Consider the following 18,549-nt stretch of genomic DNA (forward strand, 5'->3'; position numbering starts at 1 on the left):
GTTAGTATGATTTAGTAATATTATTTCGTGTGTTAAGGTGAAATCTTGGATAACTTCGCAAATCCATTTGATTTCCAAGTCACCGTTTAGTTCTTCGTTGGTTACGTAGCGATAGGCATTGGTAATTAATTGAAGATTTTTGTTTTGGCATCGTTGAATAACTAGTTGAGTTGAATTTTTGGTGCAACCCCATATTTGCATCCTATAGGTCCAAATTGGCTTTAAGATTGTCTGATAAATCAGTTACTTTGATTTTAGATCAAGTTGGGAGTATCTTCCGACTAACCAGCATACTTGTTTTATTTCAGTTCTAATGTGTTTTACTTTTTGTCTAACATGATGTTTCCAATTTAATCTACCGTCAAGACGGAGGTATTTAGCTCAATAAATACATTAAAAGTCAAACAAGTGTATTCTTGTATGTTCCTTATATATATTTCAAAAAGCAAACACATTTTGTGCCTAATAATAACAAACACAACATTTTATCTCAACCACTTCTGCAAATACATGTTACTCGCATATAATATCAAAACTTTGTATTTGTCTTTTTGTTCTATTAGGTGATGGCAGGTACATTAATCATTTTTCACTTTAAAAGACATTTGTTAAGAAAAATAGGATAATATATATTAATACAATCCTTCACAATTTCTGCAATGTGTGGCCGAGCATTGTCAGGAAAGAGAATGATTTTACTGCAGTTATTCATTAACCGGACTGACACAAGACATTTTGTGCTTAGGGTTGTTGTAATAGATACACTTTTCACCGCCATAAGCAATTAAACTGCGATGTTTCGGAAACGGTTCGTTACATGTAAACGTCTGGGTTTTTATCCAGTTAGTCTTATAATTCATTCATATCTTCAAACTTTTTTTGCGGTCCAAGCTGCTCTTTAATATTTGCATTAAAATCACTACTTTTAAGTCGTTTAAATCAAAACCGACCACTCGGATATGACGGAACATCATCACCATACAGTATTACCTAACAGTGTTTGATGAGTTCCAATTTAGAACATTCCATGATTAGCGTGTGTACTACACTAAATAACTCAGTAATACTAAGTGGAAAACTGTTATTTGATATAGAGAAATGGCAAAATTATCGAAATTAACAGTTGTTAGCATTGATGTTTCGCATTTGCACCAATAGATAACGCTGGTCAAAGTATATACAGATAAGTAACATACTTTATTAGTTTCAAATAAGAAGAATAAGTAAAATCTTATTCTATTTGTATATTCTATTGTTATCATTAACTGGAATTTTAGTGCAACATGCTAATAAATAAAATTAGATATATGTAGCGTTACAACTAGAGAATATCTAAATTATAATACGTTATACACAATAGTTCGGTTCTGGTTTAAATTGGCGTGAATAATCATGGGTTTTTCGATGAATCAATTTTATATATAAAATTTTGTGTCAAGATAAATAATAATGAATGTTCAATATTTTCTCTACATTGTTTATAGTGGAGCTGCTTTTTCTAGTTATAGAAAAGATAATAGTCTAGAATTTGGTGAATAGAGTTTTAGCTACCAATATTGATAAATCAACATCCTTCTTCATAACACTATTCCATAAAATTGATGCTATTTACTGGTAACTTCTTTCCATTCTTTGAAGCAGATTGTCTTGGGTTTTGGATCACATCTAAGCGCAGATGATTCTAGCTCCGTTTTGATATCACTTAGATTGATGCCTGTCAAATAATCATTGTAACATAACAGTTGTATCCAAATTGGTAAACATTATTGTTACTTTAGGGTAGGTGATGTGGCTCGGTGAAGGGAGGTAAAACGAAATGAAACAGTGGTGTTTACATTATGTGACCGTTATTTATTGGCTATACAAAAAAATGTGAAAAATACAAATGATAAAACGGATGGCAGCGGTGTTACCTGTTGACGAGGCTTGGGCAGTCGATGGTGGCACGTCTAAACCAAACTCTAGTCGAGTACTGAATGAATCGAAATACCCTTCAATAACATCCCAGATAAACGTCTCGGGGTTGCCGCCAGCTATTCGTTGTAGGGTTCTAGTTGGCGCTGCTGGCACCCCGCCCGTGTTCAACATTTGGGATTATATTTCTGGGTATTTTGTAGACCATTATTCCACGATGTAAAATTCGACATGTCTCGACGGTCGCTACATTACTATTAAATAAAAAATATTATAACTATTAAAACCATAGGCTTATGAGCCCATCTCTTTGTAGTAATTTTTCTCTAATACAGTTTGCATCTGTACCAGGTCATCAATTTCTAATACCCCGTTGCAATTAAATTTAGAATAACTTGACCAACTCATCAAGGGTTTTCCAGTGAGTCGATTTTAAATATAAGTTCGTAAAATTGCTTTTAATTCGGGAGTATTATTCAAACTGTTTTGTTATTTTAACCTATTAACTCGCCAGAAATTTAGCATTGTTATTGTAAGTAAAAAAAACTATATTAACTAAGACGTGCCGTGCCGTAAATGAACTACTATTATTTACAGGTAGAATTAGTTATTTCTATATATGGGAATCTAAATTAAAAAAGCTTGAACCCAATATACTTTTTTGTTTTAAATTAATTATGTAGTTTACTTTCTCTTAATAAGCTCTTAAATTATGACATAAGATACAACATGTTAAAATAAAATTTTATGGAATATTTATACTTTGCAGTGGAAATGATAACAGAAAGGTTACCTTTTATATTTCAGGATTCTACTAAACTAGAGCTGTTATCTGGCAGTTGATATTTTTTAGCTTTCAAAATGGCTTTGTAAATTACCTTAGTCAATTAATTAATTAATGTAGACATCTTGGGGTATTAAAGGGTTAGCGTACGTTCAATACTACGTGAATTTTTCGTAGTCAAAGAATTCAGTCTCTACGAAGACGAACAATACGAGCTTTTGGAAATTTATTCAAATAATCAAAGTTTTGTATATATATCTTGAACTATAAACTAGCTATAACACATTATTTTGTTTTCAAATCTTGAAATAAGAGTATTACCATCGTATATATCACCTGACAATGAGTTAATCAGGATTTGTTTTATTTTCAGGTCAGAGGGAATGGACACAGCTTCTGATTCTTCAACCACAACGAATAATGATTTTCCGTTAAGGAAAACTGGTAAGGGAACAGTCCATAATAAATTACTGCATTTTAGTTTATTCCTCTCTCAAAACCAGCTTATTAGTATACATTTTCATACATAGTATACATTATATATATATATATATATATATATATATATATATATATATATATATATATATTTATATGTACAGAAAAATCAGCAGTCTCAACACAAAATAATTTTTGAAGAAAAAAAAGTACGATGTTTAATTTCAAAATTCATAATTAGTAACATCTGATTTTCTTTCATTGTTGTCAGTTGTTGCCTATATTCTTCTTTTAACAGTCACGGACTTCTTTCAACAGTCTCTTTCTCCGCATAAGAATCAAAAATCAGTTCCTTTTTTGTATACCTTATGCGAATGAAGCCATTTATAAATACACTAAAGCAGTAACAGGTCAATTGAAAAGTCCCCAGCTTACCATAGTAAAACATATTTTTTTAGCAAAATTAGTTTTTTATAGAGGCATCTTTTATAGACCTAACCCTAAGGCTAACTAAAAAACATATGGATTTAATTCTAGTAACGTGATCTATGTGTCAGGCCGGGGACTTTTCAATTGACCTGTTATTTACACATTGGAATCCACAGAATTTATTCGCCCTTTTCAATATTCACCAAGTAAGCGATGATTTCCGCGAAAATTGACTAATTTTTAAGAAGCCTTTCTTGCCTAAGTTTAATTGCGTTATGAAATTAAATAACACCATAAAATAATGATTTATATGTGCTTCTATTATAAATAATTTATCACAGTTTATAGATATATATAATATGGACATAAAACGCCTTAAACATTTTGTAACACTTCATAGGATATGTATTGAAAAGGGTTAAAATAATGGATGGGAAAAAGTAGTTTCGTTTTTTTGTGTTATTGATATATAATTGTTTTTTGTGCTATGTGTTACATGGCCAACCAATATTTTTCCCGTAAAAGTCGCCATAAGAACTGAATCAAGTGAATTTCGCCAAGTTTGTTTGAAGCAAGAGTTATACTATTAAGTGTTTTTATAATTTTTATCGAATTATATATAAACCAATGTATTAATGGTTGGGCTAGACATTGTTTGACGTCAATGCGAAGTTTTGCAAGTGTTTATGATGTTTCCCCAGGCTTCGACGACGATTTTTTTCACACATTAGTATCATATCTGATCCACTTTTCATCACACGTAATCGTTCATTTCAAAAATGGCTTAATTTCGGTTCGTTTCAGCAGTTATTAAATTGTATACGTTTAAGTTTTAACTGAGTAGACGAATGATGCTACCTTTTTATCTAGCATGTTCTATAGATTATTATCTTTCAATCGCGCTAAAATATGAATTCAATGAATAAAAATAACCCGACATGTACGACCTTTATTAAAAAAATTATTAATATAAGGGGTGTAACAATTCCATTACAATTATCATTTTGTCAATTGCTTGACAATAATCTTAACGAAAATTAAGTGTCAACAGGAAAACATTTTAACTACTTATAACTACTACAGATAACTACTTACGTTTGAAAGGAAAGGAGGTCTCGTTTAAATCGATTATAGATAAAAAGTAATAATTGAGTTTTCTTCGAAACCAGTGGATATGGCTTTTAAAGTTAATTGAATAAGGACGTGACTGTAGCATAGTTCATAATCATATATTATTTAAATTCAACATCGATAGTATTCAAAGAAATATAGGATGATCTATATAACAAGTTTTTTATAACGTCATTGTTCATAAAATGATGATTCCATTCCATTCAAACTCACATAAAATTGAAACTAAATTGTTTAATTAAGTAACTGTATATTTGCAGACACTTGTAATATATAATTGATACAATCATTATCTTTAAAAGTGTTGTATTTTTATTTTCAGTTATATTTTTTGTATTTGGACTAAACCCACTAATCTACGTAATGATTTTTATGCTTACCCTTATGTAGGTCATTTTTTTCACTTCAAGTGAAACCTGCAAGAACTTGAAATTGTTTATTCGTATATGAAGACCATTGTTGGTAGGTGTGTGGCGATTTTAAAATGTTTGCATATTGCTCTGATAACAAGCTGGATTTACTAAAATCACGTAATCACCAAAGTAATTGTATATTTGCAGACACTTGTAATATATAATTGATAAAATTATTATCTTTAAAAGTGTTGTATTTTTATTTTCAGTTATATTTTTTTGTATTTGGACTAAACCCACTAATCGACGTAATGATTTTGTCAAGGCTGTTTATATATTCATTAATCAAGGTATTCATAATCAATAAATACGTAAAGTACCTGATATCCGTAAAAGCTCACCGCATTCAGCAAAAATTGTGAAAAAAATGTGTAACACTCAATATCTCCGACTGTTGAACTACTACTATATTGTTCATATATTACAATTAACTCGTTTAAAATGGTTGTCCAGTTGTCAGTTCCGTTTCGCAAGTTTTTTTCATTGAAATCATTTCCTCAACTCAAGTTTTTGGCTATTGTTTTTGTTTCTTGAAACTTGTTATGGACTTCAGTGGACTTTATGGCCTTTTTAATCACTTCAGTGATCTAATTATGACCTTTAATTTTGATAGCTTTTAGAAAAAGTGAGTAAGGCTTTTTGAAAACTAAATATTAGGAATAAGGTAGACTACTGAGGATTGAAGGTGATGCCTACTATGAAACATTTTTGAATTATTACTTTTTAAATGGCTTAAAAAAGTAATAAAGGCTTGGAAAGTATATATAGTCAACAAAGCTTAATTTTCTAATGTAGTCTTATATTGTAATAATTATTATGTATTTCAACTGTATTAAAATATACATATCGTTGCTAACATTTTTTTTGCATATTATAATTTATTTTTTACATTAAAATAGTTTTATTTTATTGGCTAAAAATATATTTACTGGGTTTCGAAGTTATTGTAAAATTTGTTGTTAGAGCAACAGCCATAATATTATCATTAACCTATAGAACAAAAAAATGTTACAGTTATGGTTTTATTGTAGTAATATTGCTGTTTTGTAAGATTTTATTTTGTATTTTGCCTTAATATTATTGGCTGTGTGTCTTAATTTTTTCACAAATTTGTTTAATATAAACGATTATACGATGAAAAAATTATTATACGATGTTGAAAATATTACAAAGGTCTGCAACAAAAAGCTGTTTGATTATTTTCAACTGCTTTCTATGTATTTTGGTTTGCTGACAAGGAAAATAATGTGTCAAATATTCCAGGTGTCAGGATTTTTGCTATGATCCACTACGATACAGCACAATAAAGTTTTATAGATTCATCAAAAAGAAATCTTTAAGATATTGTGCTTCGTGATAGCGGTTTTTATGCTTACCCTTATGTAGGTAATTTTTTTCACCTCAAGTGAAACCTGCAAGAACTTGAAATTGTTTATTCGTATATGAAGACCATGGTTGGTAGGTGTGTGCTCTGATAACAAGCTGGATTTACCAAAATCCCTTATTTTTTGTGTCTATGGGACCGCCGAGTAAATTAGTGAATCAAAAAGAATTGACCCCCAAGGGAACTTAAAGTTGGTGAAAAGAACGTCCTCCAGGAAATATTGATACCTCCACATTAAGTCATTTTACCACCGCTACACATAAAGTTGAGATTGATGAAGCAATTTGTAAAACCAATTCTCAAATATAGACATTGCTATAAAAATACATAATTTCAAAGTTTCCAGGTCTCTCATAGTAAAAACCAAATCTAAGTGTCGGACCAGACATACAGCTTATGACTGACTCACAATTCATTACAACCATGACCGATGATTCCTAAAAAGAATTGTCATAGAAAAGAACGCTAAAAGTATTCAAGTTCAAGCTTGCCTAGGTTGCCTAATAAATTTAAAAGTACATTGTCTTCAATCCCACCTCGATTATTTTTTCGGAAAATTTGAGATTTTTTTTTATAACATCTTTATTAGATACGCTTAGTGTATGTATTCCTCAATTATAAAATTATAATTATTTGTTAATTATTAACTTATAGCTATAGTTTACACTAAATGTATACACTTTATATAAGTTCGTATGGTTTTGTTCGCTTCAATCTCCTGACATCCTGCGCGCTGTCCAGCAGTTGTATTGCTTCCACGTTAGAATGATTTAGTAATCTTCTTTCGTTTCTCAAGGCGAAATCCTGGATAACTGCGGAAATCCATTTGATTTTCTGGTCATCGTGCAGTTCTTCGTTCGTTACATAGCGATAGGCATTGGTAATCAATCGAAGAACCTTGTTTTGACAGCCTTATATGACTAGTTGATTTGAATTTTTAGTGCAACCCCATATTCCATATTGGCTTTATAATTGTATTATAGATCAACCTCTTTTTTATGATTTTAGATCAACTTGAGAATATCTCCCGACTAACCAGTATAGTTGTTTTATTTTAGTTCTAATAAGTTTTGCTTTTTGTCTAACGTGATAAATTTGAGAATGATGTAAGTGATGAGCAAGGTGAACGATTTCTCCAGGAAATTAAAGAAGTAGAGAAAAATTCCAAGGAAAATGGAGTGTCTCTATGATATCAGATTACTGTTGGACGCTTCTGAGATTATTCCACAAGCAAAAATGTACAAGAGGACAAAACAAAAGGCGTCTACTAGTGAACGTATAATACATAAATAAATTTATCATTAATAAATAAAAATTAAATAATATAATATATTTGAAGTCTATTCTCTTTTAGTAAATGCTTTATCTAATGGAACTTGTTTGGCTACCCAAATTGCCAAGAAACGTGTCATTCTGTGACGAAAAGGAAGTCATTTTCGGATTCAGCACACCCGAAGACATAAAAGTTATGTCACAAAACCTGCGCAGCTCCTTGCGACTTTTTTTTCAGACCTGTGTTATTCATTGTTTCTATCACCTTCACTTAAATACACAGATCATTCAGCATTTTGATCCAAGTCGGATGAAACCAAATCTGGTGAATATGCCGAGTGCGGATATAATTTCGTAGATTCAAGATGGTGTTCTGAGTGTTGCAACGGTACGTTCACATGTATTGTAACTTAGGTTGTATTCGGTCAACATCTAGAACACAATTTTAATTTTTTTTTGTTTCCAATGTTTCAATGTTCATGTTTCCCATTTAAGACAAAGACTTGAAGTTAGCTATCTTGATACATTACAACTCCACATCTTCAAGCTCAATACGATGATAATGCATATAAGAATCAACAGCTATAGTCTGATTTTATTAAAACAGGATCATCAGAATTGCAGCTCGTTATCCGCCATGGCGAAATCTGATGAAACACTTGAAACACCAATAATATCTTACCGGCTAATGATTCGTACCTATCATGTATTATTTTGAAAAAATACAAATAACTGAGTGTATTTATATTTATTCATTAATCATTATGATGTTATGTACATCAATTAATTATAATTATTGTTTACTTGAAATCGAATCAACTTACTCTATCTGAAAATCAATAGTTATTAACAATGATGGAGAACATTTTCGACAATATAATAAACTAACTAAAGCTGTTAAATAATTTAAAAAATATACCAATTAGAGTGCAATTATCTTTGTTAACAAATGTTGACTTTGATAGTATAAGTAGGGTGTTAAATCTCTATCAGCATTTATTTATCTCACATCTTTTCAAAATAGTTCGTGTAGCATCATATATATTCTTTATATTCATTATTATAATTAATATTACAATATTCGACGGCACTTTATAAATAAATGTAATGCAACAATTGAACAAAAACACCAGTTTAAGCTTTAACGAAAATTTAGTTAGTCGTTTATAGACCCTTTAAACATTTAAACGCTGTAATAAGGCTTCATTCACTAATTATCACTACAGACATGCGACATTATAAAATTAAATAGCTTTTTCCCCAAGTTAATACTTCGTTTTTCTCCAGAAATAATGTCCTATAAATATTTTTCGTCATATTTTCCGTATTAAGAGCCACTTAGATCAAATAGTAAATTACGCCCGTAAAAATGTCTTAAACTATTAATTGGACATTTACAATTATTGACAATATTTATAATATTCAGGGTAGTTGATGATTATAGAGGTATTCCTCCATCGTTATAGAAGATCTTCGTATGGTTTTACAAACGTTTTATTTCTTTTTTTTTGGATAGATACTAAATTTCTATATTCACTATAGATACTTTACTATTGGAGACTCTGCATAGTCTCGAAATGCCTTCATTTTTTAATATAGAAAAAACTTATTGAACTTAAGTGAAGGCACAAAAAACTTCACTATAATCTCTGAGTTCTTCACGACATTCAGAACAAAGTTACTAACAATTTAAATTGTAGGAATATTAAAATGAAACAGTATTTATTTGTGTTTATTATATAGTATCACCCATAGTTTATTTAAACATTTTGTTTATCTACGCTATGTTTCCATTAAATATTTGGACCAGGGTTTTAATAATATAATTGTTATGTAAATTTATCGAAGAGGTTTATTTAATTATGTATTTTAGTGTTTGAGATAATTATCTCTTGTTTTTCTGATATAATATATTCTTTTGGAATATATATTTATATGAGGGTGGTTCTAAATGTAGTCAATCTAATGTAGACATCACAAAAGATGTTCTGAGATAATTTCCTTTTATATCTATTGGATTTTCCTAAACATGTTCAATAGATTTGTTATTGTGTTTTTAGAGGGAATAAATCTTCATTGTTCTTCCGTGAATCATTATAGACTTTTTTTTACAAAAGCGATTGTTCATTTTTGATTTCAGGCAATGAATCTACACCTTCAAGCGTCAAATTTTTAGACGTTTATTGACGATGGAAAATATCGAGAAAGAGGAAAGAAAAGTTTCCACGGCATTTCATGATTTTGTTGCGTATTGTAACTAACAATGAAAAATAAATCTACTGCGACAATATCCAACACTATAAATACTAAACACTAAGTGTCAAGTTTAATTTGATTTGTCGTGGAAATGCATTTTTTTAAAGTGCTTCCAGGTATATTTCCAGGAATGGTTCTTTTTCAGTTAGTTGCCCCTTCTCAAATTTTATTGCTGAAGGTGGTAGGAATAGATTTAAGCTCATTAGTTTATATTAAGTAATAGTTAGGTATAAATAAATGCTAAAAAAAACTTAATAGAATTGTTAAGTTTGATAGTTATGACAGTTATCTACATAATATTACCTATACTCTTATATAATAATGCATTGTATTTTCCTTGCCATTAGATCACTAGGATGTCATCGATAGTTTTATATTTTGGATAGTTGATCCAGGTATACTTTTGTTAGCAAATTCAATTATTTCAAAGTATCAGGGTACACCGTTCTATCTTAGCAAAATGCTGTCTAATTTATTCTCGGATTCTCTAAATTTCACATTCTTCGACTTTTACTCTCAACAAATTCTAGCTACATCGTAGCTATAAAACAAAATTTAAATCATTACTAAAATGTATTATATTTAAAATAAATTTCTAATTATTACCAGTAACTACAGTTTTTGCTACTATTCTGGATGGTCAAACCTCATTAATGACTTGACTACTTCCAATACAACAAGAATCATTTTCTTCTCCAGGTCATTGAAAATGATATGTTATAAATTTGGCAGCTAAAATAAATACCCCACCATAAATGAAATAAATGCTGTATGTTTTTATAACTTTTAAAAATTTAACCTTACATTCTGCACTTACCCTTGTTCTTTCAAATTCTAAAACCAATGTATGTTAGACCACCAAGAATACCAGAACAATTTAATTATTATTACTGTAAAATTATCAGTGTAGCACAAAATTTAAATATCCTAAATTTTCTTGTTGTTTTGACTTGATCGATTGTACAGATCGACTCGAAAAGAATGACCGCCATTATAAAAGGAAGACAATATAGTTTATTATTTTCTATGCATGCATTCTATGAATAATGTATCCTACAGATACAAGAGTGGAGATGAATTCAGTGATGCAGGTTGAATGGGAGGTACTGCCGCACTAGATACAACACCTAATTACCGTTGTCTCGCTATTAAGATCGATGCAGAATAGCTTGGGTGACAAAGGGATTTGAATTGTTGAAAATTATTATCTAACCAACACCATTCTTTCGACACAATATCGCCATGTTGCCAAGATGAAGGAGAAGAAGTGGAAATTATTTTTTAAATAATATATGTTGTGCCGGCCTGATGGCGCAGTGGTAAAGGCGATGGGACGGTCCTCCTACTGTTGCTATAGCCGCAAGTTCGAATCCTGCTAGGGCATGCTCGTAAATTTATGTTTGTGATTGTTTAAAATGTGTGACTGTTCTAGGCAAGAGTGTAAATTCCGATAAGGGAAATGATCCCAGTCACGCCAGTAACCAGGCTGGGGAAGACCGGATGTCTTCTGGGATGATTTCTAAAGTTGGCCACGTTAAACTTTAGGCCCAGTCCAGATAAACCCATAGTTGGTAATGTTGTACCAATTTTTCTTTCAATTAGCAATATAGCTTTTTCAAATCTCAACCATAGCAACAGCTGCATGTCTGTTACCTCGATAATTACGCCTATAAATTGTTATTACATTTGTTCAAACCTATTCGCGTTTTTGTCTTCTGTATCCTACTGAAAGGTTCTCCCTGGCGGATTTGTGTTTTATCACAAAAAAGATAGACACTAATTTGAACGGCCATAAAAAATTATTGGTGGCTTGGATGATATTTGATTACCGCACCCACTAGTTGACATTGAGCCTTCTTGAAATTTCCTGTTTCGTTCTCTTCAAACATTCTTGCACCGAATAACATTAGATTTAAATAAGTTTTTATAAATCAGATTTTAATAACCTGATAATGAATCGATAATAGGCTTGGCATCGTTGTTAAGAACAGTCTGTCAATGGGAAGGGAATTTTGTTTATGACTGTGGTTTAATAACAGCAAAGGAAAGATCATTAACGTGATGGGTTAGGTCTGGTTCTCGTTGAGGTCAGAACATTATGATACTAACTTGGTTAAAATTGGTTTTGCTTTTACAAATGAGATATGTATGATTTGTTCTGTTCATTCATTAAAACTCCTAATGAAATACGAAATGTCTATAAAAGCAGTGTCATACATAATTTTCTGGTAATACGCCTTTGAATGTTAAGTAAATTTAACCCCACCCCACTTCATAATTTTCTATTCTTTATAGATATTTATTCTTTTAACAAAATATTTTTCAATTGTTCTAGTTTTTAACCTTTACTTTGCCCGTTTTTTAACCACTAGAACAAGAATTTTACACGGCTTCTTCTTCTTTTTAGTTATGTGTTAAACTATTATTAGCAATTATATGGTAATAGCAATCTAAAAAATGTTATCTTTATTGAAATTTTGAAGCAATTAGATGAATTAATGAAGCTCATATGTCTTTTAAATAAAAAAACGTATTTTTATTTTGTTTATTAGAATATGTTATAGCAGGTGAAGCGTCCGAACACTTAAACATTTGGTAGGATTATGTTGGCAGTATTGTCAATATCGGCGTTTCAAAAAGTTGCCGCTTCTTCTTCTGTTAAAGTGCCTTTCATAACTTATATACCAAGTATTTGGTTTTTTAGAACACATTTAGAGTTGCACGTTCAATCGCTGATAAATAGTCCTTTCGATAAAACAGTCGATGTACATCATAGATAACGTCAAATATATTGTCAAATGCAATTTGTAAAAACTTAAAATCATTTTAAATTCGGAGCCGATTTTTCACTCCTATTCTATTTTAATTTAAAGTCTCCCTATATCAAAAGAGACAGGGTGCTGACTGATGCGTTGGAGCATGTAACCGACTCAATCTAAAAAATGCGATTTGTGTTGGTACTAGTAGTATATTCTTCAAAGCATTAATGACGATCATTAGAAGAGATTATAAACTGGCAAACGTCAACCAAAAGTTAAAGTTGATGCGGCAACGTTGCGACGTGCTGACATAATACATTTCGATGACATACAGTGGCTGTTTTATATCTGTTTGTTTATAGACTAAATTTCTAATAAAATGTAATTAAATCAGGCTTTTCTTTATCTCAACATGCTAACAAATAACTACAAGTAAGATATTTTCCCCTGAATCATTTACTTCTGTTCAGGCTTTAGTTAAGACCACGCGGTTTTTTCGTTTGAGATATCTAACGACTTTACGCACATTTAGAAGTCTGGATGCTTCTGTTTTGATGTGATTCTGGAGTCTTTTTTAATGCAAATCAGCATATCTTCTGATAGTGTCCTTGATCGTCTCACTTTCCAGGTCGCTATGGAGATCACAAGACCAAGCGTAGATACCAAGACGCATTCGCAATATAATTCAGTATTTTGTTTTGGAAATTATATTTTGATTTGAATCACTTGGATATTGTAATTACTGGCCCCCATAGCTGCATTCCATGGCTCCACACTGGTCTTAGTATTTGCTTATATAAAATAAGCTTGTCGTAAATCACTACATAGTATAAAACAAAGTCGCCTTTTCGGTCCCTATATCCCTATGTGCACCTAAATCTTTAAAACTACGCAACGGATTTTGATGCGGTTTTTTTCAATAGATAGAGTGATTCAAGAGGAAGGTTTATATGTATAATACATGCATAATATACTAAGGCAACATTGCTAATTTTAGAGGTTTCTAACGTGATGTCGTAAATTAACCTATTTTTTTAGGCTTATTTAGCAATTAGCAAAAACGCTGCCTAACCCTACGAGTTAGATCAAATTAATGTACTACAGTATTGTACACCATAAAAAGGTCTACAAAAAAGTCCGCGATGGTATATGTTTATCTTTTAGGGATAACCCACATTAACCATTTTTATTGTTTACTTTTTACGTGAGAAAATGGCTTATTTACGAAGCTATTTTAAGCAATACGGCATTAATCCTTATCGAATTAAGTACCTTAAATACAGTGTGCAATTAATATAGATCAATATGGTTCCCTACAGTATGTAAATTAAACAAATATTTTCGGAGATATTACAAATTTAAAATTTGCGTTTAAAAATGTGTAATGTAATAAAAATTGTGTGAATTTAGATATTCCAAAGATAGCAGGAAATCTTCATAGTAAGTATAGGGGAAGAGGAATTGTTTTACTCCAAATTTAATGCGTGCAGGCCAAGGGCAGTAATGAATGAACCAAAAATACTGGATCGATTTTAATCATGTTTTCATTGAGTGACATAGGCATATATATTTTATGCCAGTGCAAAGTCGGAGCGGGCCGCTATGTTTTTATATACAACGTTCATATTTTTTCTGTAGTGTATTTAATTTAGTATCAGCATTGCACCCGTGCGAAGCCGGGGCGGGTCGCTAGTATATAATAAGTAAATATATTTTCCTGAACTTGATGTTGAGTTCAGCGTGGTAGTTATATGATTTATATTGTTCTATCTGAGTTGGACATCTAGGGTCATGTGAAAGTATTTTGCTGTGTTGGCATATGGAATTAGTAGACCATTCTGTTGAGCCACAGGGTCTAGTCTGTAGTACACCATCTGTATGGCGAAGAAAGCAAGCCAAGCATAGATTTAGTCGTCGGCCGGCACGATGTTTGGGTGACACGTTATGCCAAAGGTAAAAACTGTTTTTTAAAATGACGAATATCATGATATGGCCATCAATTAAGCGTACAACGTTAATGTTAATGGCTTAAACTTCAAAAATAGACTATTTTCAATTGATTGAAAAGCAATTTTTAAAATTTCATCAGAGGTTGTAAAACTCAACAAGAAGAGTAAAAATATTGTAAAAAGAAACTCAGTTTCTTTAATATACTGAAGGGATTGATTATTTTTGTTTAGTATGGCGCTGAGTTCTATTTAGTGAGAGAACAGTGGGTACAAGGCGCTACTTGTAGCTCTTGTCATTCTATTAATTCTAGATATAGATAAGAAACTAGCTATTCTCATTCTTGATGAGAATGGTGTTATATTAAATACACTTCTAGCATGAATGGTTGTTATATTTGCATGAACTCTGACAGTGGCTAAATCTACTAAACGTTACTTTTTTCAATTAGAATTTTGGTTTTTAGTTCCATGAGGAGTTCCACAAATTTTGTTATGGTTTTTCCCCCTATTTCATATGTTTTAATTAAGATTTTATAACCCATTGGCTGAAGTGACCCCTTTTGGGTTATTCAATAGGCTCTGCCCGTCGGGTGCCTTTTTTCATTATAAAGTAAATTTAGTATAGTAAATAAATAACTGATTTAAGAATAACTCTATTTTTTTTAACTCTAATATTTTAATTATTTATTATTTCATATTTTATTTACTCGATTTTTTTAACCGACTCTAGGCTGATTTGAAGAGAATCCTAATGAAGTGTCCTAATCATCTTATTTATGGAAAGATCTGTGCAATTATTCCCAATATCTATCTCAACTAGTACCCATTCATATAAATCATGATCTACCATTATTTTTAATAATTTTTATATTTATTTCTGCGTAGCCAATCTTACACTAATCTAGATAGAAAAAAAATTATAGGCAACCTGTATACGCATAGCACAAGGTCGAAAATGTTCTATTCGTATATCCAGGATTATTGATGTGACAAATCGTGCTTTTTTGGACGACTACAAGGTTTGATGTTGGGTTAGATTCGATGTGAAAGGGCAAGGTTAGACGATAACCATCGAGCTATCGTGCCACCACTAATATTTTTAGCGTTGTCCGACCGGTACAAATTAAAAATACACTTGTTTGATTAACGAGCACGATATTTTCACAAATTACACACACACATATATATGTATATATATATATATATATATATATATATATCGCGACGAAATTTTAAATTGTTTATGATCGGGTGTCGAGATAATAATCCACGTGCAACGTTGATACGACAACAAACGACTTGTTTTCCAATTATCGATGATTAATTAGCTAAATATTTCGCAGTTTTAATATATTTATTAAAATGATTAATATTTACCAAATATTTTAATTTTCTAGAACACTTTCATTGATCGATTACATATGATTGATTATATTATATTATTCTGTTTATTGTTTTTTTATACAATATTTTGATACTCTGTTAATTTGGTGGCTGGTGAGTGGATGATCAAAGAATGTATTGTAATACAAAAAGTACCATTGCTTTTGACTGTGGGATAGAAGAGCGAAGTAAAAGTTCGTTCCTTACAAGATGTATGCTTCGTAATGCTAAAGTAATTAATTAGACATTGTTATGTAGCGAAAACATCCAGTTGGGTTTGCCAAAGCGTTAGACAAGAAAGGAAAATACTTTTAAATACACATTAATAAAAGATGCAAACTTTATAGAACTTATGCCTGATCCTCAAAGTGAAACCTGGAGAGGTTTGGTATTAGGTGGTTGTTAGTTGAGTTGGTTGAACTAACTATAATGTTGGCAACCGTCAAAACAACAAACATGAGCATACATTTACATTTTCTCACCTGAATATACTTCCTAAAAATCGTGGTTTTCATTGATCTTTTGAAAGAACGTTTGTTTCAGTGTTAACGTTTTCATTCAATCCAAATCTCTTACCACTTAGTAATTTATTCAAGTTTGGAAACAAGAAATTCGTAGCAAGGGGCTAAATCTGGAGAATATATAAGTTTCTAACGTTTCTAAATATATGGATTTTTGCCATGGTGACATGCAGGTGCGCACCCGTCTATTGTTTTATTGGATTAACAATTTTTCTTCGACAAATGCTTCTTTCTGTCCTATAGTATTTAGAAAGGGGTTAACTTTCTTGGTTTCGGCGATGTTTTTTTCGCGCAAGAAAAAAATGCTTAATCAGCACACAAAAGTCACTTTTTCCCATTTTTCTTGAAATTTGAGAGATTGTCTGCTGTTAAACCTTCCTGAAAATTTCACAGTAGTCCATTGATAGGTAGCAGTTGAGTTATCAAATTACTCTCAATAAATCAATTAATAATTATTTTCCTTTTTGTTCTTTCAACCTCTATCTCTACATAAATAAACATTAGAAGGATTAGTAACCATTTCACGTCAGTCACGTCAGGCACCAGGCTGGGTAAGACCGGATGTCTTCTTGGATGATTTCTAAGTTGGTTCAGAGCCCACGTTAAACAGTAGGTCCAGTTCAAATAAATCCTTTAACTTTAAAAGATATAAAAAAAACAATTGGATTAATTTTGAAAGCAATGCCTCACAAAAAAAGTTTACATCAAGGGTAACAAAAATTCAAATTGATTATTATAAAACGTCAGAGGTTTACAATAAATAATGTTGCTTTTTTGTTCATTTTAATAATGTTATAAAAAACGATAATATTTCAAAATATAAACACTGAATGAAATATTGATAAATAAAACTTTCCATTATATATATTTTTTATTTTAATTTGTAATTTAAATTATTGAGAGAAATTTTACTAATGTTAAAATTTGAACCACTCAAAATGTTTTATAGATTTTTATTTGGAAGTCTGACCGAACACTTCCCAACAACATATTATTAGTACATTATGAATAATGTACAAGTACATCCACCTTGATCCAATAACAACATCAGGAATCTAATACAGTAGCATAATATTGAGTTTCAACGTAACCCTCTGTTTATATAGGATCGTTAATCCTAGTACATCTTGAACCTAAACACAAAGGATTATATTGTTAGTTTAATAAACAATATTTTTAATTAGTCGCGTCAGAAAAATTGTCATGGTCAAATTAGATGGACCAGGTAGTTCGTGAGACAGGACAGGTTATTAGTCGTGACTAAAAATTAAATGGCTGTGATAATAAACTGTAATGGAAACGTAATTCGTGCAGTCATAAAATGTACAAGAAGTTTAGGTTTTCTTTTGGTAATTTTTGGTTTTTCTTCAAAGGAAGTAAGGTTTTGCTGGCTAATGAAACATTTTAATCAATACTTGATTCAAAAGTATCGATTTCAAATTCATTAATACACAGCCGGCGTTTAGGGATAGTGTAAACTTCTTAACCGACGTATATGTAAGGAGTTATTGCAAAGTGGGTCTCTGGATTTTATCACCCCCAGCTTTCCATTGATTAATTGTCGTATGTTAATCGAATTATTTAATGTCTAATATGATCTTGGAGATAAATATGTAGAATTTGGTAGGCATCGTATTTGAAGGATTTCAATCTTGGAAATGTTATTCAGATTCTAACAGTCTCTAAGTCTCGGGCTCATAAAGTAGAATTGATAAGCGCTTGAAGGAGCCTGGCTTTAGTATTAATTATAATATTTCCTCTGTTCTACACTCGTCATCTTAGAAAAGCGAGAGATTCTGCAGCTTAGCTTATTAGAATTATTTCTTCTACTCTAGATGTAAAATTTTGCTCCTGTAATACTAACTCCAAGTACTTGAATTTCTGCACTTGCTCTAACAAATAGCATTGAGATTGAG

The 18,549-nt window shown here is 31.0% G+C and overlaps 1 protein-coding gene across 1 annotated transcript in view; it reads left to right on the top strand.

Annotated features, from left to right (window-relative positions):
- Nucleotides 1-18,549, top strand: part of HDAC4 (Histone deacetylase 4) — a 173,198-nt gene that overhangs the window by 122,160 nt on the left and 32,489 nt on the right. The window contains exon 2 of the mRNA XM_076413634.1: nucleotides 3,072-3,142. Coding sequence (XP_076269749.1) covers nucleotides 3,072-3,142 — 71 coding nt within the window. The remainder of the gene's footprint in view (nucleotides 1-3,071; nucleotides 3,143-18,549) is intronic.

Source organism: Rhynchophorus ferrugineus, unplaced genomic scaffold (assembly GCF_030347505.1).
Source record: "Rhynchophorus ferrugineus isolate W39M unplaced genomic scaffold, kcgeb_rfMv2 rfM9, whole genome shotgun sequence".
In the NCBI taxonomy this organism is placed as follows: Eukaryota; Metazoa; Arthropoda; class Insecta; order Coleoptera; family Curculionidae; genus Rhynchophorus; species Rhynchophorus ferrugineus.